The 24676-nt window shown below is 47.6% G+C and overlaps 1 protein-coding gene across 3 annotated transcripts in view; it reads left to right on the plus strand.

Annotated features, from left to right (window-relative positions):
* The first annotated feature begins 14283 nt into the window (after window positions 1-14283).
* CCDC85C (coiled-coil domain containing 85C) overlaps window positions 14284-24676 on the plus strand; it is a 105589-nt gene continuing 95196 nt past the window's right edge. For all 3 annotated transcript variants that reach the window (XM_082761787.1, XM_082761789.1, XM_082761788.1), the window contains exon 1: window positions 14284-15642. In XM_082761787.1, the coding sequence (XP_082617913.1) occupies window positions 14931-15642 (712 nt within the window). In that variant the 5' untranslated portion in view covers window positions 14284-14930. The remainder of the gene's footprint in view (window positions 15643-24676) is intronic.

Below are 24676 nucleotides of genomic sequence, written 5' to 3' on the forward strand. Positions count from 1 at the left end.
CCAGTCTACTCCATCCATCTCAAAAATATATCATGTCCAGGAGATTAGATCTCAGCAAGCTACAATAATATAATACTTTACTGAAAAGATAAAAAATGCTTGAAATTACCTTTTGGGTAATTGGCTAATTTTGCAGGATAAATACAATACATTTTTATACTGTCTTTCCTTTAAGGCTCCATTGCTAATCCATGACATTTATTGCAAAACTCCTACTGAGCTCAAAGACGCAAGCATGGCTTTTAAACTTGCCTTTTCACCATATTTGGTGGGTCTGGAAATGTCCAAGACAAATAAATGACTGCTAAAACATTAATGTGAAATATTGAATTGAGTGTGAGAAAGGAGCAAAAGGATGCAAAAGCATCAGGAAATGACTTAGCTGCAAGCACAAATGCAAATAAACTCAAGTTGCTTTTTTAATAGCTTCCAAGTTAAATTGTTATTATTTGCATTACTCTAGGATGTTGGACTCCTCGTCTTCTTTGTGGAGATGCAAAGTCAGCTGGAAAATCAAGCAAAGAATGCTGAGCTTCTAATAAGCTCATTGTGTGCACTTACTATTAACAGGTGAAACTTTTAGAGCTGACCTGGTCTTCTTCGATGTGACAAAATTTAATTGTATAGCACAGCTCATTAGGAAAGAGGTCCGTGAACTCTTGCTGAAACTGAGTACCTTGTGAAGTGTATTTAGGAAAATTTCCTTCATGCGTCTTAGTGGGAAACTGATTTTCTTTCTCCTATATACCCACACAAAGGATTGCAACATCTTATTTAATGCAGGTATAGTTCCATTATTTTGACAATGAACAAGAAAAGGAATCCAAACCAAATACAGCTGTGAGAAATCAGACCTGCCAGCACAATCTGAGCCTGTGTAAGTAGAACAACCCCAGCTTCATTTGGACCAAGATTTCAGCCAGGATGCTTTGCCCCTGGAGACGTGGATTGCCATACCCCTGTAAAACATTACAGGCCAGGCCAGGCCAGGCAGTGCTGGCAGGGATGTGCTGCAGGAACCTCTCCAGCCCAGCCAGCAGCCCTGCTGAATGAGCTGGTGGGGATGGGATGCAGGAACCACATCGCCTGTCCCTGGGTCAGCGGGTGCTGGGAGGGGTGGGAGGGAACCCTTCCCAGGTGCTCAGGGCTGAGGTAGAAAAGGGAGCACCAGGGATGATAAATGGTTCCAGTTAATGAAATTAATAAGACTTTGAATGCCAACAAGTGTGATTTTTTTTTTTTCCTGGCCATTTAGCAACCTCACGGTAACAAAATGTCTGCTAGTGATCAGCTACAAGCTCTAAGGCTTCTTCCTAAACAGTACATCCCTTTACTAGGAAGAGAGATTGCTTAAAATGAGTATTTTGCTCATGTCCTTCCTGGATACCTGTCTACTCCTTTCAAACTCAAAATAAACATCAGCTGTTCTGCTGCCAGACATTCCCAAGCCTCTTCTCTGTACCAATCCTGTGTAGGCTCTAAAGCCTTCTGGCTGAAGCCTAGCTTTATTTTATACTTTGTCAAATTTTGATTTATTTATTTACTATTTTTTTTTCAGCACCAACAAATAAATCTGCTAATTGGCTCAGACATCAATTACTTTGGGAATGTTTTTTATTTGATTTTGGTTGGTTTGCACCTAAATTGCTACGAATAATAAAACACAATTTCAGTTTCTCAGCTTTGCCAGATGCTGATGTGTCTACTTCACAGCTTCAGTTTCAAATAAGACGAATCAAGGCATGTAAAGAAACCCCGGTATCAGAATAGTTCAGAAAGGGAACACAATTTAAAACTGTGGCCAGAATGTATGGATTATAAAGTCTGAAAGAGGATGGGGATACACTACCTTTTTCTACACCTAAACACTTGAATTCACTTGTCCAATTTTGCTGGTTTAATTTCTATAACTCTTATGACTTTGACTATGCACAGTTTCTGGAAGTAAACTAACAAAGCCTTGATGGATAGTTGGGAAGAGGGGTAATTATTATTCCAATCTGATCTGAGATCTAAAAGAATTTCTAATTTATCTTATCAAGGTTTTCTGATGAGTAGTCATGAGGGAGATTTCAAAGGTCAGGAGAAATGAAATGCAGAATTAAATTCAAATTAATCAGAGGAAGACTCTAGACTGGCTTATAGTTACATCGGTAAACACCAGCTATGGGCTATATATCACCCAAAACACAGAAATATGACCCAGAACTGAATTGCACAGAAGTGAATATAATGTAAAATATAGAAAAAAGCTCAGACCCTTGGTTGTAGGAGGAAAACACAGAGCAGATAGTGGGGAGCAACAAAGTGGTGAATGTGAATTTTGGGCATACCCGGCCAATCCACAGGATTCACCAGAGCAACCTGGAAGCTGCTTTAATTTAACCCTGCCAAGGTTTCAAGCTCAGGGATTTGAAATGTGAACTGCAGAAAGTTTGGAAAATTTTGGTCAGAAGTTTGTCTGGCATGTATAAGCTCTGGTAGATGTATTTGCTTTATTTAATCCATATGTTTGCCCATTAAATAATTCAGAAGATGTTATATTAAACAGACATCAGAGAAAACTGATGGAAGTGCATTTGCTGAAGCAAGAGCTTGTATAATGAGACATTCCATAAAAGAAGCTGGACTTTTAAAGTCAGAATGGATTAAGGGCATGAATTCACGTGTCCCATGAGAACTTATTACTTATAAACTCAAAGGACATTCAGAGACCTTCAGAAAGAAGCAGGTCTCATGCCTGAGTTTAATTTTAATATCATTGCAGTTGCAAATAAATTGTTTTTATAGTTGTTTCAATATAACTGAAGAAGAATTTGTGTGATCACCCAATTAGCAGGACAGGTCTTTCGCAAGGAATGAAATGAGGAATTTATTAGGGATTATTATATGTACTACTGAAGACAAAAAAGAAGAAAATAACCCATGTAGCTATAAAAACTGTGCATTTATTTTAAGACTACAGAAAAGATAATTTAAATTATGCCCAATACATTACTTTGAAAACTCCAAACACATTTTCCCCTACCTGTGCAGTTTTTGTAACATAATCAGCTTGGACACTGATAACAGCCTCATCAGATTCATGGCTGATTTCACATTTTCATACAGTAATAATTGTATTATTATCACTCTAACCACCATGTTGCCAAGGCTGCAGGAAAACGGTAATTTGACTCCAAATAACACCTTCAGTAGTGTGTAAAACAAAGAAACCCAAATCGGAAACTTTGCCGTTAGTGCCCAGCTGCAGGTTAGGGTTTTGTTCAATATAACTGGCCCTGGGCGCAGCGAGCATGAGGACAAAAACAAGGCACAAGGGCGGCACAGGGCCTGTGGTGCCAGCACCATGCGCCCGCCTGCCCTTTGGCATTTTGTTACACCCCCTGCTTTGCAAACTGAGCGTCAGTGTGCCTGTCTGCTGTAGTTCTGCACTATTCCTGCGTTGGACACGAGCTGTACAGGTGCATGCAAAATGTGATGTCTGCCCCTCGACTGCTTTTGCTCATCTCAGGGGCAGCAAATATCACCCATCCACCACACGTGCTGCCAAGGAGACACTTCTCTGCAACTCTTCAACAAGGTTTGACTGCTCGTACAAGGCAGGTGAAAGAAGATGACTGATCTGAGCACTGGATCTCACTTGACCGCGCTGATGATGTACCATAGATAGGACACAGTTTTCATGAGTTGTCCAATTGTCCCTAGTTGTCCATTTTTTGTGTGTGGTAACTGCTGTGTGTTGGGTTCATAGCCAAAGCCATGCAGGATTGTAAGGCTGGGTCTGAGAAAGGGAAATACTAAGCTCTCTGAAGCACCAGTTTGCCCTCTCATCATAATTTTAGTATTAAATCATGATGTAATTAGTTAACACAATGTTCTTCATTATGAAGGTTTGAGCTCATTTATCAGCTGCAAACTAATTTCACTTTTTCCTCACCTATGAATTTAAGATTCACTTAAGACCAGTAACGCTGTGACTGAAAGCAAGTCCCACGCTTATTTAGGCAAAGGAATAGTTGAAGTGTGCTGAAGCCTCGGTCCTGTTCCTTGCCGTATCAGGCCTTCGGTGTTTCAGTTGTCAAAAGCAAAAGTATAAAAGTTGCAGTTCTGAGATTCTTGAACCTCTGGGTTTATTTTAATAAAAATATTAGCCTAGTATCTAAAGCACATTAATGATGTTGTGGGTAACCAGATTATCATTGAAAAAGTCCCCTTGGTCTGTGTTTCCTCTGGCCAGCTACCTACATACAGATCTGCCACCTCTTGCCTTGTCCAGTAAGGTCTTGGTGAGCAGGAACAGTTTTCCTAAGATGAAAGCAAGAGACCTGCAGTCTTTTTACTTTCTATAAAGAGCAAGAACAGCAATGAGTGTGTGAAGCTGCTGAAAAGTATAGGCCTGGTACCTCCAAAGGCTTAACTCTTCTGTTTCTCCCAGGGATACTGAAGGAAAGGGCAGTTTAGCATAAAATAAAAATTTTTTCCTCCCTCGTTGCACCTCACTCCAGGCTTGGACTATGCTTCTAGCCCATCCTGGTGACGAATTCATCTGTCCCCTTATCCATCAAATCACTGTCACAGGTGAGGCTGATAATTGGGTTCTCTTTGTGGTGTTGAGACGTGGACATGGGTTAATGAGAAAGCTGACTGAGGCCACCAACCCAATTTACACCAGCTATTTAGCAGCTGTCAAGAGGTAAAACTGCCCGTCACTGCCTGTCTTGCCTGGGTTTGTACCAGTAACCCGGAGACAAGGGCTCGTAGCTCATTACCACAGTCCCTCGAGCCACCCGGTTCCCCAGCAGCAGGTGCCTTTTGCATTAGTGCCCAACAGAGGTGACCGTGTGCCCAAAACACTGTGCTGGAAGAAGTTTGTAAAGGTCCAACTGTCCCATACTACCAGCACCATCCTGCACCCCAGAAGCGCTGGGGCAGCCTGCCCGGGGACACGTGGCAGGTATGCTGGGGGGACAAATGTCCCCTGTATTGGCTCCCGCATCCCTTTGCATCCTAGTGCGCTTCTGTATGGGAAAGGGGCTTCTTTCCTGCACTATGTCCTAATAAAACCACTACATGTGACCTTTTACAGCACCTGGGGGACAGGAGCACCAAATTACTGACAGGTATAAAATCTGTGCACGGCAGCCAAGCCTGTTCCCACTTACCCCCAGAGAGAAATCAGCTCACCTGGTGAAATTAAAAGCCAGGCTTACCTGGCTAATGTATCTGATTAGCATAAGGACTGCAAAGTAATCTGCCTCTGAGAAGATACATGGGAAGAATGAAGCACCAGCAGCCAAATGCACTACGGGTTTGGCTTCAATTTATTGTGAGTCTGATCCAGCTAGCACTCAGCAGCAGCCAGGCTGTATTTACAAGCTCTGGAACAGCCTGCTGCTGGGGTAGAAACAGCAATAAATCATTACTTGAAGAAACAACACATCAAAATATCCCACGTGGCTTCCCCTCTGCCTTCCCTGTCTTTCTGGCGGTGCTGAGCCCTGCCTGGCCCAGCAGTGGGGAGATGTGGGCAGGGCTGGTGCTGTGCCTTGCCCTCTGCAGGCCCCAGCTCACCCAAGGCAGGGTCTCCTCCCAGACCCGATGGCTTTTCCAGCCCATCAGGTCAGGTAAGTTGGGAGAACAAAGGCACGGTTGTGTGGGAAGGGGGAAGGGGTGGCAGCCCACCTCGCCCCTGCAGTAAGCGGAGACCCTCTCTCAGGTGTTAAAGCTGGGCTTGAATCTCCTCCAAGGGCCAGCCAGTGCTGTTGGTGGCGAGGTGTGACAGAACACACCTCTGAGAGCTTCTTGTATTATTATAATTAATAATTATTATGAATTATTATTTAAATCTGCACAGCTGTTGCTTCTGTGGTCCCCAGGGCAGAGCAGGCTCCACTTGCCCATGCAGATAGCAGTGAATTCAGGCAGGCTTCCTCCCCTCGTCCTCCCAAGGACAGCAGGGCTGTGCCTAGGAACTCTTTGCTCTCCCTTATCTGTGCAAGGGCGGCAGCAGCAGCCCTTCTGTACAGCAAACTGGGCAAGATGTCAGTGTGCTCAGATACTGAGGGGTAGGAGAGGGATCTGCATCTCCTGTGGCATCAGACACTGCGAAGATGTGGTTCCTGGAGCGGCTGTCTGCAGACAAGCTGTGGGGATAAGCACACACCAAGTGCTCAAAGGGTCCCTGCCGTGCCCAGGTGGAGCAGCAGAGGGACGCTGATCCCTGCCGCCTGCTCCCCACCCCCAGGGCTGCTGCAGGGGGATGCTTTTCTGCTACCCTGCAGTGGAGTTAGCTCTAAAGCAGATCTGCACCATGTACCACCACCACCTCAGCATTTTCTCCTCTTGAGCCACTGGTTTACAGCTAGTTCAGTTTAGCAGCAGGCCAGATACATCAGTGAGAGGAGGAGAGCAGAAGTCCACAGCTGCCAGCTGGAAGCACTAAGTGGGTTGGTCAGAGTCACCTGTAGGGCTGCTCCTCAGAGGTGATGCAGGTGGTGGTCCTGGTAACAGGGCAGACCTAAAGGATGTGGGGTTGAACCACAGGGAGCACATGGATGTAATAAATTTGCTTTGATTTACGCTGTACTATGCTCTGTTCACCTGGAACTTTAGTTTCCAGAGTTGTCAGTTCATTAGAAGTGGAAAATTTCCAAGAAGGCAAAGCAGGGAATATATCAAGTAAGTTTGAATTTGCAGGCATGACCGATCAATTCTGCCTGCATTCAAAATTCAAAATTAACTTACAGCATGGTTTAAAGCAGTATCTGCAAAGTGGAACTCAAATTGGCCCCAAATTTGAATCCTCCTAAGCCTCAAGTTGGTCTGATCTGGAAATGATGGGAAGAGACCGAAAGTAAGAACATGGACACAGGGATCTTTGCTGCTCTGTCATTGTTCCTGACTCTGGCAGATTATCTCCATGACATTAAAAATGATCAGAGCCCTAAGGCAATTCATTCCTCACTTTCCAAATTTTACTTCTGCAGCAAGGAGAAATTACCCGAGCGATGATGTGAGCCTGCACAAGAGCACGGTTCAAAGCCCAACGCTCCAGCCTGCCTCAATAAACAACCGCCCAGCTGAAAAAGAGCGGCGAATACAAAGGCGCAGCAACCTGCTGGCTCGAGGAAAAATGCAAACCAAACTGGCATTGTTGTGAGCTGCCGAGAGCGGGGAAGGCTGTGCCAAACGGCATCATGAGAGTGACAAGCGCGCAGGAAATTTAATAAAAAGCAGTGCCATGCTGAAGAGCAGCAGTGGCAGGAGCAGCCATCATGCTGAACCTTGCAATCGCAATCCTATTACCCCACCGCCACCTGGGGCTTCCCTTGGCTCCGGTGCTGAGAGAGTGGCTTTCTTCCTCCCATTTGTATTCAAATAGCGTCCCCGTTTGTAACTGCATCCCTGTCCTATAGCAGGCGGTGGACGTGGGCAGAATACAGAAAGCCAGGCAGAATCACCTGCTCACCAAGACCTGCTGCAGCTGCCGACCGCAGATCAGGCTGGGGAGATTGATTTGCCCGAGCAACTGGGCATATCGACAGCGAGGAGCACCAGTTAGGAGGCTTAAAATTAGCCCTTCCTGCTCGGTTTGGGTTTGCAGACACACGTCACACGCCGAGCAAGAAGTGGGCATTCGCAAGGTTTCCCTTCCCTCAGCACCTCCAGCCTGCTGAGGCCCGAGGTGTCGGACACCAGTAGGGTCATTGGTCCTGAACAAGGGACAGAAAGCTTACAGTAGTACAGGAGTCTGCAAATCATAGGGGATTTGCTATTTGCACAAGAAGAGGTGGATCAGAATGGTTCTTATCTGAATTTCAAGCACAATTTCCTGGAGGTCTTTGCATCCTAGAGCTGTCATTTTGTGCATTGTAAAGATGAGGGGCCTTTGGAAAAACATGGGTCTGGCTTGGATTCAACCGTCCTCGGAACTAAGGAGTCTTTGCTTCAGCACCAGCTCCATAAGCAGCTTACTCTCTAACCTTTGCTTCAGAAATAAAAGTTTTGGAAGTCAATAGTTATCAGGAATGGAAAGTGAGATGTAACCCCTGAAGACCTGTGACAGCAAATCAGTGACTTCAGCAACGTTTCTGTGTTAGAATAAGCACTGGGGAAGAATATGCTGTCCGTTTGTCTAATCTGGGTCCGGTTTCATTTCAAGTATCACACAAGTATCACGTAATGGGGAACATGCTCAATCACAGTGAAATCCCAGTGTTTGTTACAAAATGTGGGGTGATGTAACACTGTTGTAGATCTTACTTGGAAAAAACAATCTCATTTTTTGCCGAATAATGAAATTTGTGGAGGGTATTTTTTTGGTATGGGATGTATTAAAGCTGGATGTTGTCACTTATGACACTGTTCCTTTAACTTGCTCTGCTTGACACTATGAATTATTCAGATATCCCTATGATATATAGAAGTAGTGTCAGCATTTTAGGGCATGACTCTCCTTTCTCATCTGCTATAAAATCCCAGTGGCTTCAGTGAGCGATAAAAGAAGACAAAATTAGGTCCTCAGAAAAGTTGTTGTCTTGCAAGCAGAAAATACACTTTACCACCGAGTAAAGGGTGCAGTACCAACAGGCCTCGCTTACCGCACAAAATTGGGTATTTGTATTTCCCTGGTCCGTCAGCACAGCTAAGGGGTCATTTGTTCATTTGATTCACAATGGAAATGAGAAATAAGAGTGTAAAGAACACAGTGGATAGCGTAGCATAGTCTGTTTTCTCTCCTGCAGAACTGCTTAGGTTTCATCGACCTCATGCTGCTAATACTGACGGCCTCATTTGCTTGAATAGCAAGGTGTCTGCTTTGTAGCTGCCAGTCCCAGGCTCAGCGCAGAGCTGTGCCGGGGAAAAGCAGGATGGTGGTGGAGCAGAGTGGCAGTGGGGCACTCCAGAAGAGCCCAGGAGGTTGCTGTGTCCCCCAGATCACGGGGGAAACCCGCCAAGCTCTGAGGATGATCAGTCTCCAGTGTTCTCTGGGAACAGTGCTGATATTTTTCCATTCTTGTGTAATTTTTTCTCCTTTTTTATTTTAAACCACTGAAGACAAAGATCATTGAGTTGAAACCAGTCTGAATTCATTGCCATCCATGGAACAACACTCTGCCTCATCCAAAACACCTGCAAAGGGTTGTTAGAGTTGTAGGAAAAATACAAACAAAGGTGGAGAGAAAAAAAAATGCTTGTAATTTGAATGTACTCTCAGCAAAGCCAGTGTTTAAATCACCAGTGACTGAAATGATGTAGGTCTAAATCCCGAGAGCTTCCTGGGTTCTGTGCAGTCGGTGCGCATGAAAGACATCACTGAAAACTGCGAGAGTCGTGCTTCTGTCTCACAAAACAGCCTCCTGCAAGCACCTCCAGGCTGTGGGGACCAAGTTCTGCCCCAGATCCCCCTTTGGTCAGCTCTGCGTGTAACTCAGGGCAGACTTTGGCCTCCAGGATGTGCCCTGATGGCTTGGTAACAGAGGAGTGCGGTAAAACCTTAGCTTTCATTTCTCCCACATATTTGTTGGCTCACCTGTTTACAAAGGAGTATTTACAAAAGGAAAAGGTGTATCAAGCTATCTCTGGCCTTCTTCCCATGTTAGATAGGACTGCAAATATTTTTGGAAGGGATGTAAATCTTAATGCTTCTGGGAAGAAGCCAAGCAGTACCAGATGGCAGAGAGGAGGAAACTCACCCTATGGGCAAGTTTTTCACAGTATTCTTAGAAGCATCTGGTATTGGCCACTGGTGGCAACAATACAGGGGCCAGTGCTCTGATCCAGTCTACCTGCATCTGTATTCTTGCTATTTTCTGTTTTCTTACATACTCAGGATGATAAGGAGAGCTTCGCCAAATTTTTGTTCCTGATACACCCTCAGTTTGAAGGTCTCAGTGGCGCTCCTGATTTTTTGGATAGGTGACGGCAGAGAAGGAGACTCAGCTGGTCAGCACGTTGCCTCAGCTCACAGGCACATGGCTGTTCTGGTGGTTCAAATGTTGTCAGAGGAGTTGGTTTTTTTTTTCTTAACATTTGAAAGAATAGCTCTGATATCGTATGCAGCCTTCTGACTTCTCACTGAAGCTGGATCCTCATCACACTCTTAACTAGCAGTGAAAGTTTTGCTATAGCTATTATGTCTGCATTTGGGAAATGTCAGTCACCTGCAACACTCAGCTAGGAGCACCATAGATGCCTATTGCTTTTTAGGATTTAGATTCTGATCCTTTACCAACATAAAGATTAGGGATCTTTATGTTAGGGAGAAAAATCTATTACATTGAAGGAAGTAGTTAGAAACTTCACTGAATATGAAGTTTTGGTGAACACTGTGGCTTAGGAGATTTTTATGGGCTTTTTTCACTTGATTTAAACATACTGTGTTTAGGCTACTATTTATGCCTGTTAGAGGACCTGTTTTTCTGGCATGGCAAAGAGTTGCTGGTCACAATCGTAATTTTTCTCCAAATATCCTGAAGGCTTTGAAACAAGTTGGTTCATTTTTTAATTTTATAACAGTCATTTCAGGGCACAGAATAGAAATGTTCTGTGGCCACGAGGTGAAACCCTCAGCAATACACACTGCTTTCATAAGCAGAGTGAATGAACTGGACGGCCCAGTTATATTGCCAGAAGCCAGAATCAGGGAGTGATGCAGAACCTTGTTGGAGGCTGCTCTCTCCTCGCAGCTCAGCCAGATGGGCACATAGAGGGATGCAGACTTTTCATGGCAAGGTTCAGCCGATCTGCCCGGGTTATACAGTGAATCACTGGGAAAAGAAGGGAGAATGACGCATCACTGTATGTCATGTAGCTGCTACTTGTACGAATGTTCTGGCTCAAAATACCGCTTAATCAGGCTAGGAACATGGTATCTGTCTTAATGGAAGAGATTAGAAGCATTGCAAGTTTTTGTTATTGTACAGCTTTGTTGCACAAAACAGAACTTCCACTGTCGCAATCTGGATGGTATATTTCAAAACATTAATCAAGGATTAGTCCTTGGCACTGATTTATGAGAAAATACCAGTGCAGCGGAGGATTTATAACCCATGTAAATGATTCATGGAGTACACATTTTATGAGACAGGTCCTCAGTCTGTGTAAACTGGAGCAAGTCCTTGAAGCTCACATGGCGGCGTGGACGTCCTACGCTGCCTTGGAAAAGCAAAGCCACATGAGAGTCCCTGGGATTCATTCCTCCGTCAGGTGTGGGGTTCCCACACCAGGGGAATGGGCTTTGGCAGAGCCACCCCTCTCCGGGGATGAAGCAGCAGCACAGACCTGAGCTTGAAGTCCTTTCTGTAATTCTTGTGTAGCCCTGTAGAGGGAATGCTTTGGTAAGGCTTAAATGCGGCTACGTATAGCTGTGTAGCATCAGGGCACAAATTCCTTCTTTGTGTCACCTGCTGAGTTCAGGAGTTACCATCAAGAGTAATTTTACCCGGTAGATTTCCCCCCCCCCCCCCCCCTTGAATTTTTATCATGCTATAATTCGCTTTAAAATTTTGCCCCTGACTGAAGAGGGTGGAAGTGTCCACTTGACTCGATGCAAGGGATGGGCTTTGATGACGAATTACATGGGCACGAAAAGCTTCAGGTGACACGCATATTAAACGTGCTTTTCACTTGCAGCTTGCGGAAGGCCCCATGGCCAAATGTACCAAAGGGAATCCGTAGCGTGTTGTTTACCAACTTCTGCACTTCATCTTAAATTGGCATGGGGAAATGGTAATTCACTCTGAACAACGCTGGGAAACTGGGTTTGTTAACTAAAAATAAAAAGCACAAGCCCATCAAAAATACTCCAATGTTACGTATTATTCGTGTTGATTAAAAATCTGCCTGCAACTCAGCATTTGCTATTGATCATAAAACTGCACTGACTTAGTCCTTTCCCTCCGAGATATCACAACACTTGAAAAACCTCCCTCGTCTCAACGCTCACCTCCACTATTCACGTGGATAACCTGGGCCACAGACACCCTCTGATGCCGCCGAGCTCCGCCCCTGGGCTCCAACACTCCTGTCTTTCCAAGCTGAAGGGATTTGCCTCTCCTGCAATGCAACGCCCTTTTTTTCCGAAAGCACAGACATACCCACCGAGCACTGAAAGCAAGTCTTAATCATCACAGTGACTTCCTCTGTGGATATTAATAATCTCCCCGCTTCCTCTGAGGAGCCCCCCTGTCTGCCGGGCTCATTCTCCGCAGAGGTATCGGCAGAGCTCAAACTTCAAAAAGTGTCATGTGGAAAAAACAGCTTTTCTTGGGAAAAAGATCAAGAAACATGAGGGGCCAGGTACCTCCGTGGTGCAGCTGCACCTGTACTCACAGTGAGCACTGCCACCGGAGGCTTCTCCAGACCTCGATGGCCGCTGTGAGGAAAAGCTTCCCTGAGCAGCCCCCATCCTGCTCCTTCCCCCCAGCCCCTGCGGGATCCATGAGGCAGATCACCGCCTGGGAGGGTCCGGGAGAAGCACTTTCCGCTTCCTGCAGGGAAGGATGTGATTAAAGCCACGTAAATAAGACTTGGCTTGGAAAACACTTGGGTGCCTTCTCGATGCGGTGCAGTCCTGAGGCACGGCAGCGTGCCCCGTTACGAGGGGTGTCACCTCCCAGCGGCCTGGCTGGGGCGGTGGGAAGCAGGAGGTATGACATGGCCTGGTTCTGCAGCTGGTTGGTGGTGGCCCCCCTGTGTGGGTACCCCCACATCTGGGACCTGTCGCAGGGAGGCAGGAGCAGACCTGCTCCAGGCCTGAGGGACCCGGGGAAAAGTGACCTCTCCAAGGCACAAGGTGGTGCGCAGACACCTGCTGATTTCTGCATCCCAAGGGCTGACCCTGCCACAACGGTGAATTCACAGCATGAAATCACACTTTTCTCCTTCATTTCCCAGGCAGGCAAGACAGCTCTTCAGCCACCTCACCCAGCTCTCAAATCTGTGGGGAGCAAACTCCTCCAAAGGCAGCAGGCAGGCCTCAGCGCTCACCTGCACAAGGGCATTTTAATTCCTTCCTCCTCAGGGAATTACCTTGGTTTGTGTCTGCTAGGGGACCATTGTCTTCACATCTCCATGTCTGTAAGGTGTGTTACCAGTGGTTGACCACGGGCATATGCCACACGAAGTGACTGATCCCAAGCTCCTGCTCCCTTTTTGTTAATAAAGCTGCACTGGGAGAGGAGAAGGGCCAAGAGTGTCCATGGAGGGGATGAACTCCACCAGAAGAAGGGAAGTGCTGTTGTACTTCAGCAGGGAACTGGCACCTGTCCTAGTTTGCCAAGGGTATGTCTGGGCTCACAAACCAGCCAGCACAGCTCATGCAGAAGAAACAGCATCTGAGAAATGCAGCTTTACTTCGGCTTAGGAAGGCAACACCAAAAGGCAGAAGTTGCAGTGATGCTCCCTCCACACGCAGGCCATCTGCTCTGTGTCCCACGCTCCGGCACTGGATTTGATGCTTCTTTATTGCTAGAGGGTGGCTTGGACCAGCTCTCGGTGCGGTCACAAATTTGAGGTTGCACTGAGTTAACCCTGGAGTCAAATCGTTTACCAAGGCTCCTCGGGAACACAAAGCTGCCGATTCCCTGGGGCTTTCTGAGGATTCTCATGTGGGAAACAGCTGGCAGCGCTGCCCTGTCCTGGTGCATCTTTCATTTCTACAACACGATGCCGGCCAAGAGCAGCTAACAGCCTATTCCAAGGAAAAGTGCATTAGAGTAAAAGTCAAGGGGATGTGATGCGAGGATATAGGAAATCTGCCTACGCGTTGCCTAGGGAATCCGCTCGGTGAACTTTCTGCACCTTTTACCTGGTTCTGTCCGAAGCGACATGAGCACACCTGCACCCGGGCCACCAGAACCGGGGCAGATCTCCGCGGGGAACCGGTGCTGCCCCCGGGGACTGAGGGCTCACGACGGCCCCGGGGTGCGGAGAGGAGGCCGAGGCTCAACCTGCAGCGTGGGGACCCGGGCACGAAGCCGCGCCGGGAGAAGGGACCGGGACCGGGACCGGGACCGGGCGGGCTCGTTTTCCTGCACGGCCAACCCCACCCTTCCCAGGCCTTCTACTTCCCGGGAAAAAAAATAAAAAAAAAAAAAAATAAAAAGGGGGTGAAAAAAAAAAATAAAATAGGCGAACGGGGAGGGGAGGCGGCGCCGTCCCTTTGTACCTGCCCGCGGCCCCGGTAACCCGAGCCGGCGGCGGGGCGCGGCGCTCGGGGCCCGGCTCGGCACGGCCCGGCCCGGCCCTGCAGCCAATGGGGCACGGGGGGAGGGCGGCGCTCGCCTCCTCCTCCTCCTCCTCCTCCTCCTCCTCCTCCTCCTCCTCCTCCTCCGCTCGGCTGGGGCAGGGCCGCGGCCGGCAGGAGGTGGGACCAGCCCCGGCGCTGCCGCCCGTCCCCTCCGTGCCCAGGGCCGAGCCGTTCCGGGAAGGCGCCGGCTCCCTCTGCGCTCCCTCGGCACCGCCGCACCGGCAGCAGCCGCCGCCACCGCGCCGGGCTCGGCCCCGCGGGGCTGCAGGGGGCGAACAAGTGGACGGAGCCCCCCGGGGACGGGGCCGGCCGCCGGGCTCGGTGCAGCCGGGGTGAGTTGGGCGATCCCCTGCGGAGGCTAAGCCCGGGGGTGCCCGTTCCCCGCAGCCCCCTTGGCGGGGGGGGCGTCTTTTTTCTTTTTTTTTTTTTTTTTTCATCATTTGATGAAAAAAATCATCAATCTGGGTTGGTTTTTTATTATGGGATCTGCGGGGGAGAAGATCTTCCAGTCCGGCTTTGCTGTGCTTCCTTGTCCGGCTCTCCGCGGGGAACTATAATATTTCTTCCCCAGGATGCTGCAGTGAATCGTAGTCCCAGGAAATCAGGTGAACAAAAATAATCCGAATTACCCGAACCCCGTTTGTTACGTGTCGGAACGGACGCTGCCTGAGCACAGATGATGGCAAAAAATCCCCTCGAAGGGTCCAAGGAGGACCTGAGCAAAATTTCGGAGGAGGAGATGCTGAGGTGGAGCAAGGAGGAGCTGGTGAAAAGACTGAGGAAAGTGGAGAATGAAAAGATGAACTTAATGGTGGAACACGGCAACTTGATGAAGGACGTGAACCGGCGGCTGCAGCTCCACCTGCACGAGATCCGCGGGCTGAAGGAGGTCAACCAGAAGTTGCAGGACGACAACCAGGAGCTGCGGGAGCTCTGCTGCTTCCTGGACGACGACCGGCAGAAAGGCAAGAAGCTGTCGAGGGAATGGCAGCGCTTCGGGAGGCACACGGCCAGCGTGATGTGGAAGGAGGTGGGCATGTACCAGCAGAAGCTGAAGGACCTGGAGGCGAGACAGGAGACCCTCCTGCGGGAGAACGTGGAGCTGAAGGAGATGGTGCTCATGCTGGACGAGGAGCGGAGCGGGGCCGGCTCGCGGAGCTCCATCGACAGCCAGGCCAGCCTGACCAACCTCAACGGCGGCTCGGCCACCAGGGACGTGGGGGACGGGAGCAGCACCTCCAGCACGGGCAGCGCGGGCAGCCCTGACCACCATCACCACCACCTCCACCACCACAAGGCCGGCGACAGCAAGGCCGGGGCCATGCGGAGGTCTATGGACGACCTGTCTGCGCCTCTCCACCACCGGAGCATCCCCAATGGTCTCAACGGTGAGCTTGTCCCCCTCCTCGTAGCCCTGCTGGCTGCAGGTGCTGCTGGTCCTGCCCTGTGCCCACCTCCTCTCAGCATGCCTAGCCCCCTTGGCAAGGGTGTGAGGGATGCTGTGGTCCTTGCCATCCCTAGCCCTGCCCATCCTTGGTGGCCCCAGGGTGCTCCGGCAGAGCAGCTGGGGGTGGTGGTGTGGGGAGGAGCACCCATGTGTATGTGGGGTGGTGGCGGTGGTCACAGGGCTCTGCGGTGCTTGCACCCAGCGTGGTGCCCCTGGGTTGTGTTACTGCTGTCTGGGGCTGAGGCTTGGAGGGTTTTTATCTGGAGGATTGGTGTTATGTTTGCTTTTGCTCCCCCTCGAAAAAAGCTGTCTGTGTTTTCAGAGTTAAATGCTGATTTTCCCATCCCTTCTTCCTCTGACTCTTCCCCTTTAAATATTCTGGGTTACGTGTAGCTTGTTTATCAGCTGTTTTGATGAGATTGATAAAAACCTAAATGAGATTTTGGAAGAAGCTGATTAAAGTCGAGGTCTGCTGCGTGGAGCATCACCTGTTAGCTCCGTGGGCTCTCAGGCAGGCTGCCTGGCTATGGTGTGCCCACCAGTTTTGGAGAGCTGGAACTTGGCTTCCCCTTGTTCCCTTGCTCCTCTTCAGGAACAGGTTTGTTTGTAGAGAAGAGATTGCTCTCAATGGTACGCTGCATTCACAATTTTGTTCAGCCCAGTCATTAAAGTTAGAAACAAGCTCCACTGTGAAATCATGCCAAACCTCCTCTGACAGCTTGTGTGCAAGCAAAGTTTCTCCTGCTGTTGAACAGTGGTCAGGCATTAAAATAATAATATTGGAATGTCTTTAAAATGGATTTTTGGGGACTCCTAGAAGGAGTAGTTTGGTCAGGAGGGTTTAACAGGAGTCAAACCAGGCATCAATCTGTTTAATTGTTGTGTACAAGACTCCTTTAAATGTACTTAATCCTCTTTTCCAAGAGGATTTCCCAGAGAGGTATTTTTGGGTTGGTATACACACAGCCCTCCTCCAAACACCAGGATGGAGCCTTGGAGGCTGGCTGCTGCTGGTGCCACTTGGGGCTCGCTGGGCACAAGAGGCCACAGAGGGGCAGGACGCTGGGGAGGGGGCTGCTGGATGCATTTACCAGATCACCACCTTCAGTTCCCAGAGCTTTTGGTGGTCCTGGTGGGACCAGGGAGTGCTGGTCCTTGTTTTCAGTGATTTATGGGAAGTCCTGATGCTCCAGGAGATCTGAGGGCACACGGCACTAATCAGCCTGGATTTCAAGTGGTATGTTTATCCACGAATTTGCCATGCTCAGTCCTGTTGCCGCAGCTGCGTGTTTCCACTCGCAGCTGGAGATGTTACTGCCACCTCACCCATTAGACAGGGCTTGCTGGTTTAGAGGGTGATCCAGCCACCAGATGTTGCAGGATGTGGCAAGCATCCTATTATTGTTTTTTCTCCTCTCTCTCTTCTAGAGTTGTGTAAATCAGAAGTATCTTGTTTGTAAACCTTCAGCTAGCTTCTGCTCCTGGTGTGATTTTATTTTCATAAAGCGTTGCCCTTCTCAGAGGCCCGGAGAGCACTTGGCAGATAGAGTGTGCTGTTATTGTTTTGGGACAGAAGGGCTTTGCAGCTCTGAGACCAAATCCCTTTTAGTTATCAAATACTTCCTTAGCTTTTAGTGACTTCTGTTTCAGGGTTGCCCAACTCAAGCTGTGGAAGATGTGAGAAGTACTGGAGCTGCCTCTTTACTGCCAACCTGTGTGGCTTCGTTTCTGAGGATGGCACAGATATGATCTGCACTTTCTAGACTAATAATCCCTGGAAAGATGCAAACAAACCTGATCTCTCTTCTTAGGTAGTGAAGCTGTAAAATGACTTAAATAGTCATTCTTAGATAGCATCGGTATTCAGCAAGGCCGTTTCCCTCAGCATGCCTTTGGAAGTGCCTGTGAATACATATGTAAATGCAAAGCTTCTCGGGCCTCTTTTTGACTGACAGAAAGGAGTCTGGTGGGGAGGCTTGCCTGTGACCAAGTGGCAATTCATTTAAGCCGGTGACAATGTGGAAGAGGAGGGACAGTGAATGTGGAGGAAAAAATCCAGCAAGTCAGGTCGGTGCAGGAGCTGTCACAGCAGCCTCTGCAGCACCAGTTCCCTTCCATTTCTCTTGGTGCTGACTCTGCTTTTGGTGCATGTAGGTTAGATGTTAATCTTTTTGTACTCTTTTCCTGATGATTCTTTTTTTTTTTTTTTTTTTTTTTTTTTTTGGTATAAAATGGAAGGAAGAAAGAGGAGAAAGGGTGGCTTTTTGTTTTAAGGTTACAGAATTCAGTCTGGTTTGCTGTTATCTCCTTTCTTTAACACACTGGGTAACTACCTGGTGGATGAAGCAGCCTGGCCAGCACAACTGGTGCAGCGATGAACAGCCCTCTGGTACTTTATTACGGAGGAGGGAGATGGATCTGAAACAGATGCAGGGCAGAACTTGGCATCTGTAGTAAGCAGAAGCCTTGGACAAGTGGTGAGAGCAAGGGATGGTGAGCTGTTAGCTAGAGCGCTTTTGGAAATTATAGGAAGCTGGGAGGTCCTGAAATGTGCTGCCGCTGGCAGTGAAGTCAGTTGGGCTTCATGCGGTGCCCTGCTTTTCCAGGTGTTTAGCAGACTGTGTCACCAGGTTAGTGCTTTTCTGAAGGAGTTGAGAATGGCAGCTGTTAAATGCTCCTGGGTTGACAGCTTTTTAATGAAATCTTAGCAAGCGAAGGTGGATTAAATATTTATTTTCTCCTCAACAATCCTTTGGAAGTGACTTGGTAAGCCAGGGCTTGATTTATTGGCCCCAGTGACCTGCCCCAATGTGAGGTGATGAACTTTAAACTCTAGGTTTGTAAGGTGAATTCAGTAGAAGTGGTGCAAGTTAAAAACAAAAACAAACCCAATCCGATCCGTGATCCACCTTCTCTTGACTTTTCTGAGTCTATTTACTTTTATAAACCGGCTTTTTGGAAGCTGATACTTGGAACCTGATGACTAAATATCTGCTCATGGATGATAAGGTAATAAGCACAACTGATAGTACAGCAGTTAATGTTGGATGACATGCTCTTACACAGCTCCGGATATCCTGCTGAAAGCCAGGAGAACATGTGTTTAGTCTGAAGGTAAATGGTCTTTTCGTTCTCTGCTTAGTGGTGTGTGAGCTGGGAACCGTCGTGGCAGGGATAGGGGCACCTGCAGGCTGTGTGATCTGGCCAGTTGCATCCGTGTTGAGCGATGTGCTGTAGTTCCAATGAATGTACCCACAGATCCAGGGCAGGTATTGAAGTACAGTTGCTGTGCTGTGCTTGTGAGTGCTTTTCGCTTTACTTTGCATGCATGGCGGGTGTCTCTGTGGATGTACATAGTCTTTCTGGACTTCCAGCTGGGTGAGGCAGCCCAGTTGGAGCTATTGCTGTTGCTACTGCCTGGTTTCTGCCAGAATAAAATTTCCAAAAAAACCCACCAAACTGGAGGGGAAAAAAGAAAAGAAGATAGCCACGTTGTGTGATACTAACATGACCTGGGGGGAGGAATAAGCCTTCAGGTCCTGTGGGATATACACTGGATTATAATGTGGGAACCCTGGGAGGAGGGACTCTATGCTCCCTGAAGCAGAGTAATGGCTTCCACTAATTTTAGCCTCCTCTCCATCTAACTAGAACAACTGTTTATCCAATAACAATTAGAGGACAGTTGGCTTTGGTAGGATTTATGTGTACATCTGGGAGAGACGGAGAGCTGACAAGAAGGAGTGAATGTGCCCTTGTTGCAAATGTAGAAGGACTTGGTCCTGCCTGCTGGTGGTTGCTCCGCACAAGTCAGTCCCGGTGGCTGGTGTGGTCCCGCAGGCAGGCAGCGTATGAGTTCTACCAGTCTGGTGTAACGTTGCTGTGAGACAGACGAGGGTGAGCACATGTTGTGGATTTCCTCGCCTGTGCTGTGAGCCTGGAGTGATACAGACTTGCTAGCTGTTGATGTGTCTGGGACAAAATCCAGTGCACGCTTACAAAGGTTTTGGGCTTTAATTTCCCTCCACCATCAAATGGCTTTTGTCAGCAGAACTTCTCGTTCACCTGCCACTGAAGCTGTTTGCTCTGAGTTCCCAAAATGTGCCAAGCTGTTTCCAGTGTCTCTTTGACTTTATTCCAGTTGAGTGAAATGTTTAGGTATTTTTTTATCAGCATGAATAGGTTTCTAAAAAGAAACGTTCTTAAAAATATCAACACTTGAAAAGTGGTCGGAGAGGTATGGAGGCAGGTGGTGGGCACAGCAGATAACCTGTCATAGCAGAGACATTAATCTATGGCCCATCACTGCTGTCTGCTCCAAGGGAAGAAGTATGGTCTCTCTGGGTGAGGGGGTGGGAAGAGCTCTAGTTCTATTGATTCCCACTTGTAAATGTCCACATATTTACCTAGAGGGTACGATATATTGCATTTAAAATGGTGGCAAAGAGAAATAGCCGTTCCCTGTGGGTTGGTATTGATTGGATGTGTAGATACTCTGTACTTACTTCTCTTCTTTTTCACATAGCCTTTAGGCCAAAGTCCTTTGTTTTTATTAGAGTATTCATAATCAATATACATATTACTTACTATGACGTATTAATGAGGCCTTTGAGATGAGAATATGTAGAAGCAGAAGCGAAGGATGAGGTTCATCTAATTTTAAATTGAGGTGTCTACAATATAGGCTGTAATATCTTTGTTTCCTTGGGCTTCCTTTATAGGACATGTGAAAGAAGAGATTTTGGTATCATGATTTATGTCACCTATGTCTATTTTAGAGGGTGAAGCATTGTACACTGTATGTGCTCTTTTTACTGATGGGAAGGAAACCTGGGTGGTAGTTCATATGCAGCCATCTAAAGTGAGGTGAAATCAACCTTACTGAAATATTGTGGTGACCATCTTACACTCTTCCAGCACAGCTGTGTGAGCACCAATGAAAGACAGGAAATCACTTTTTCAGGTACCAGTCAGATGTCACCTCCTTGCAGTCCCCATACCACATGGGCACAACGGTCTGGGTTGGAGGAAGCTCTCTTCTCTACGATGGAGACACATCAGACCTCGATGGCTCCTGCCAAACTGTGAAGCAAAGTTTCATCTACTTGACCAATTCCTACCTCTGTGACATGAAGAGCACTCTTAGTCCTTCAAACATTGCATTAACTTTTCTGTATTTAGATGTTAGTATTTTTGGTATCACAGGCCACTACATACAGCTTCCTTGTGATTAAATAAGGAGACTCTCCCTGGGCTGATAGGCTAAATGTAATACCTCTGTAGAAATACCTGTTTCCCTCTCTTCTGTGTTCACTGAGTTCTGCTAATAGGTTTTTAAATGCTGATGTTTCAGATGCTGAGGCTACAGCTTGAGTATCCTGTAGCCAGCAGTCATTGGCCTCTACCAAGGGGCATCAGCTGGAGGCATCTTTGTCATTGTCCACTCCTGGCGTCCTGCTGGGGCATTAAGTGTGTGCCAACCCGTTAGGCTCTGAAACTTTGGGGTAGCTGGTGCCCATGAAAAAAAGGCTCAAGAAACTTAAGGCACTCAAATTAGGCCATGTCTGGAAATATTCTGTATAGTAGTGCTTTTCAATTTTGTATTCCTCTTTCAGTTTTCTAAAGAGATATCTTGTTCTCAGCTGTCCTGTTGAAGGAAAAAAAATGTATTGATTAAAAGGCAATTTTCTATGGGCCTTTGATGGAATTATCCACTTACTCTTGTCAAAAGCAATCAAAATAAGGGAAATAAATTGTGTTGGTTACATGTAAATGATTTGGTCCTCTGGAGGCATTTCATCAAATAAAGCTGAGGATCGAATTAAATGGTGATCTAATTAAGTGGCAGGCATGGGAACCCAAAATGCAGCCTTGGCAGGTGTTGCACGTGGTGTGTGAGAGGAGATGAGGGGTATGAGCAGTGGTGCTGGGGAGGCTTCAGAGCTCAAGGGTCAACGCTTGTGTGGGGTCAAGGCCTGCCATGGAGGCTGTGGTGAGGAGGAGGAGGGCCCAGGCAAGAGCCTCCCTGGCAGGAGCTGGGTATCGGCCTTGCTTGTGGCTCTCAGAGACATGTCCACAGTATGGTCTACCCATGTTGTCCCCTCAGGCTGCCGCTACAGCATCCTTCTGTGTTTGGGCTGCCCTTTGCAGGAGCTCTGAGAGGGACAACAGTGGGTGGGTGAGGTGCTTATAGTGGCAAAAATGTTCGGTGTGCCGTGAGGTGAATGAAGAGAATTATTAGGCCATTTAAAATACCCTTAAAACTATTGATTCTGGGAATGCTGAAGTTCTTTCCATGCTCATCATGTCTGTAATATATATCCCACTGCAAAACACACGACACTGCTCACGTGGAGCAGGCAAGGTTGGGGGCCACGTATCCAGTTTTCCTGTGAATTAGCAGCGACTGACTAGGTTTGCTTCTGCATTCTGTATTTTTAACCTGACTTTTTGTCTGTGAGCCAGAATTCATCCTGCCCTGTCTCCAAATGTCATCATCCCCTTGTGGTTAACTTGCTGCAATTCATGAAACACTTGGCTGCCATAAATAGTTATGTGCAGAGGTTCCTCCGCACGCGGAGCGGACAGAAATTCGCAGGCAGCGCTGCTAGGCACTCGCACACTAACATGTCCACCAAGAGAAAGTTGACCCACTTCTGCGAATAGATAACTCCTGGCAGAAAAAGTAACACTGTCTCACAGAATCTGTCTTTCCCTTGCCTACTGAATTGTGAAGCAAAAAAAGCGAGCGAGCTCCATCTTCTGAATTAATGGCGGTGGGAGCATAGCACTCCCCATTGAAAGGAGAGCGTGTAGATCAGCCCTTGATCTGAGATAGGCTTAAAATGGCCACAATTCATTTGTGATTTTTTTGTTTTTAATGTAATGAGTGCTTTTGTTAGTGAATGAGGTGTGTGGAGTTCAGGACTCAGCTGCTCTTAGGCATTAGGAAACATTTATCACCATGGCAATTGAAGGCTGCTGTACAGGTTATTTTGAACGCTTGCATGGTGACTCACATCTGGGCCGAGACCATTTGTGCCAGGTTACCTCAGTCCCTATGCATACAGGTTTATATATGCTCTTTCCTCCCTTCAGTTGCTTCTTGCCTTGGTGTTTACTCCTCTCCAAAAGCTCAGTATTTTGCTGACTTACACCTCTGAGCAATGACACAAGGAGATATCCCGCTCTGGCAAAAGAGCACAATGTTCATACCTGCCGAAATGCAGGTTTTCTGAGAGTCCCCTCCTGAGAGCAGCAGGTCCATCCCTGCCTGCCCAGTTTCTGGGGAGCAGCAGTGGCCTTGGGGGGAGCCTCTCTGCTGGAGGCTGCCAGGTTAGCACCCTCAGCACCCTGGTCATACCCTCCATGTCCTGGCCAACTGTGCCCAATGCTTACCTTGCTCAAGGATTCTCCTGTAAAGGGTCTTTGTGAAAGATTCTTCTTGGCAATATAGATTACAGGTTAATTTATTGGTGAGATTTGAGACTGGGAGACTCTTAACGCACCATGTGCTACGTGCTGTCAGCGTTGCTGTTGTGCCACTCGTCTTGGCAAGTGACTACAGACACTCCATTTCAGGGATCTCACACTCAGACTGAAGCAGTCCTGCATCTGATGTGAATTAAAACATTGTCTGGGCTAGGAGATAAGGGCTTCTCCTACTGGTTTGCAGGAGTGGATATCCCCTTTTTGTCTGCTGTGGGTACAGTGGGAGATGTCTGCGCTGTCTGGAGAGGAGGGAGCGCTAGTGATGAGTGCCAGGCTTATGGTATCAGGGCATTGCCCAGCTGTAAACTGCAGTTGAAGGGGTGACATGTTAGCTGTCTTGTGTAGTTGTGTCAGCCCAGGCTCGCTGGCAGATTTAGTTCAATCAAATCAGGAGTGCTCTGAAAAGCTCTTTGGCTCCATCCCCCAGCTCCATACAATGACACTCATGACTACATGCTGCTGCCTTTCCCCCCATTTCATGCAAATGCTGGGGTTTCGTTCTCAAACAGAGAAATTGGTGGCATTTGGATGCTTGTGGAAGGCAGAGGAAGTAGTATGGGGAGCAAATGGATGGAGAACTGGATACAAGAGTAGGTATCTTGCTCATGTTTCAAGCTGTCTCTTGGGCAGTAGGATGATCCAGGGTTGCCTATATTTGAGGGTTTGGCAGCCTTGTCTGACCTGTCCCTGCCTTCCTGGGGCGACAAAACAAAGCCAAGTGATGCTGAGAACCCCTCGTTGGTATGGTGGGGAGAGCTGTGGTGTTGTCCTGTCCTCTCACTGCAGAAGACAACATGGTGAGGAAGGGAGCAGACAAAAGGACTACTCAAAGTAGATCAATAAAAACAAACCATTATTTTAGAAAAGAGAAAAAGGAAAAGCAAGCCTTACAGCATTTCCAGTCCCCAAAGCTTAATATTTCTATGGAAACCATTGCAGCAGGAGGCTTGCTGTCAGTATCTTTATGTGATCTATTGGGGTTGACTAGATTTAACAACTGTTTGTCCTTTCCCCACATCTCCTACCTTGGATCATCCCAAGACAGGTTGCTGTGTATCACAAGTGCAAGGTTAAACCCTGCATTCCTGGTTTCTGGCTCTCCATTAAGTGCTAAGCAGTCTCTGGAGGATTTGCAGCCATCTTTCATGTGCAGTTTTTGACTTGCAAAGGTTCATTTCATTCACTCTATGACACTTATTGATAATGTCTTGTCCTATATATGCCACTCCTGTCACACTGTGCTCCTTGAAGGATGGCTGTGACTTTGTATTAGGCCGTGGACCACTTGGTAGCGTGGTGCATCTCAGTGCCCTGTAAAGTTGCTACAGGGACAGTGCTTGACTTGAATAGAGTTAAGACTTTATACTTGCTTTAGTCTTTCATGCAAAGCAGATCTGTAATCTCCACAAGAGGACATAATCTGACCTACTTAGGTAATAGCCCGCATGATTTTTGTGTAGCCCCAGTTATATACATGCAGCTAT

Source organism: Aythya marila (assembly GCF_965140915.1).
Source record: "Aythya marila genome assembly, chromosome: 5".
In the NCBI taxonomy this organism is placed as follows: domain Eukaryota; kingdom Metazoa; phylum Chordata; class Aves; order Anseriformes; family Anatidae; genus Aythya; species Aythya marila.